This window comes from Etheostoma spectabile, chromosome 11 (assembly GCF_008692095.1).
Source record: "Etheostoma spectabile isolate EspeVRDwgs_2016 chromosome 11, UIUC_Espe_1.0, whole genome shotgun sequence".
In the NCBI taxonomy this organism is placed as follows: Eukaryota; Metazoa; Chordata; class Actinopteri; order Perciformes; family Percidae; genus Etheostoma; species Etheostoma spectabile.
The window spans coordinates 17614692-17616262 of record NC_045743.1 but is presented as its reverse complement, the minus strand read 5'-3'; the positions used below and the strand labels follow the sequence as shown (position 1 = coordinate 17616262).

Genomic DNA, 1571 nt, shown 5'->3' with positions numbered 1-1571 from the left:
AGCAGCAGGACGGTGTGTGTGTGTGTGTGTGTGTGGGGGATTTAGTCTAAATAAACTACAGTGTGCGTGCGTGTGTTTGTGTGTGTGTGTGTGTGTGTTCATAGTGATGAAGGAACATGTCAGCCAGTACTACAGTGAGACTCAGTGTATTTTAATAGTTTTTGGACAACAACGGAGCTCTATGGCACAGAGGAATGAGACATATGAGGCTTTGGATACACACAATACTTTTTGTCTTGTCTTTGTCATTTGTCGACAGCAAGAACATAATACATTTTTCCAGACGTATCCTTTAACACTGGAAAGCCCAAATTAAGTGTTATCCATCATCAACATACTCATAAGATATTCATCCTGTATTCATCATGTAACTCCATTTTTTTGCAGTACTGTAACAGATTTTTGTACCCTTCAGAGAAACTAATCTCCCTTAGTATGTCAACATAATGACTTGTTCTCAGTATAAGATGATGCTCTAGACAGATGAATTAGCACTGCTGCTCTCCTATGTCCCAACCCACTCCATAATGACTAGATATTTGAGATGTTTATATAAATCAGTGCTACATATAGACAATCCTTTGCACAAATCTCTTTCAACTGCTGGGTTCAAACCTACTTGACTTTCCCGGGTCCCTGTCCATAGCCTTTGGTCTCCAGCTTTCGATAGAAGTTTCTCAGTTTTGCCTCAAAATCTCGCTTATAGGGAGCGGGAGCGCGGGCATTAGCTCGCTGGGTGCCTGAGACATAAGACATAAGAGAGAGAAAGACAGAGGGGTGACAGAGAAAGAAGGCATGGAAAATTACAAAGTGGATAAACCAACAAATAAAAGGTGGAGAGAGATGGCTATAAAAATGCAGGAAGAATTAAGATGAAATGACATTTTAATGAAAATTGGCTTTAGTCTGAACGGGTGAGAAAGAACTGAAATCTGAGAATCAGAGCAGTGCATGCGGGTCCTTCCTGGACTGGGATTTCGTATCCAACACCCAATGCACAGGGAAACATCTCTTCATCCGTCTGTGGTCTGGTTCAACAGATCAAGACTCCAGGTCCGCTCAGTGTAGAGAGAAAACAGACAGTCGTAGCTAAACACTGACAGATGAGTCAGAGTCAAACTCTCGGCCGCTGCGTCCATGAGGAACTAAAATATGAGTGCATGTTGTACCAGGTGAGCCACCCAGGCGCCCATAAAGTAGGTTTTATATTAGCCTGACATCAGTAAGTAAGTAAACTTTATTTATAACGCACCTTTCACAGAAATAAGAGGGTCACAAGTGCCTTTACATTTAAAAACAAATAAAACAGCAACACATGAATATGAGCCATGGTATAGTTTAAGAGCTCGTCTTATAGAGGTTCTGAGGTGTTTTTGAAAGTTTCCACAGAATCCCAAGCCTCTCAGAGCTAAAGGGAGTGAGCCCCGAGCCTTGGAGCCACCACGGAAAAAGCTCGATCACCCCTGGTTTTAAAACGTTGGTTCTAGGACCAGGTCTCGGTCTGAAGACCTCAGAGAGCGACCAGGAGTGTGGGGGGGGGCGTGTAATAGATCCTGGATGTAAGCGGGAGC

The 1571-nt window shown here is 43.1% G+C and overlaps 1 protein-coding gene across 1 annotated transcript in view; it reads right to left on the bottom strand.

The window, feature by feature from the left end:
- hecw2a (HECT, C2 and WW domain containing E3 ubiquitin protein ligase 2a) overlaps positions 1–1571 on the bottom strand; it is a gene marked incomplete at its 5' end in the record, with an annotated part of 59751 nt that overhangs the window by 13128 nt on the left and 45052 nt on the right. The window contains 1 exon segment of the mRNA XM_032529650.1: positions 620–740. Within this exon segment, the coding sequence (XP_032385541.1) occupies positions 620–740 (121 nt within the window).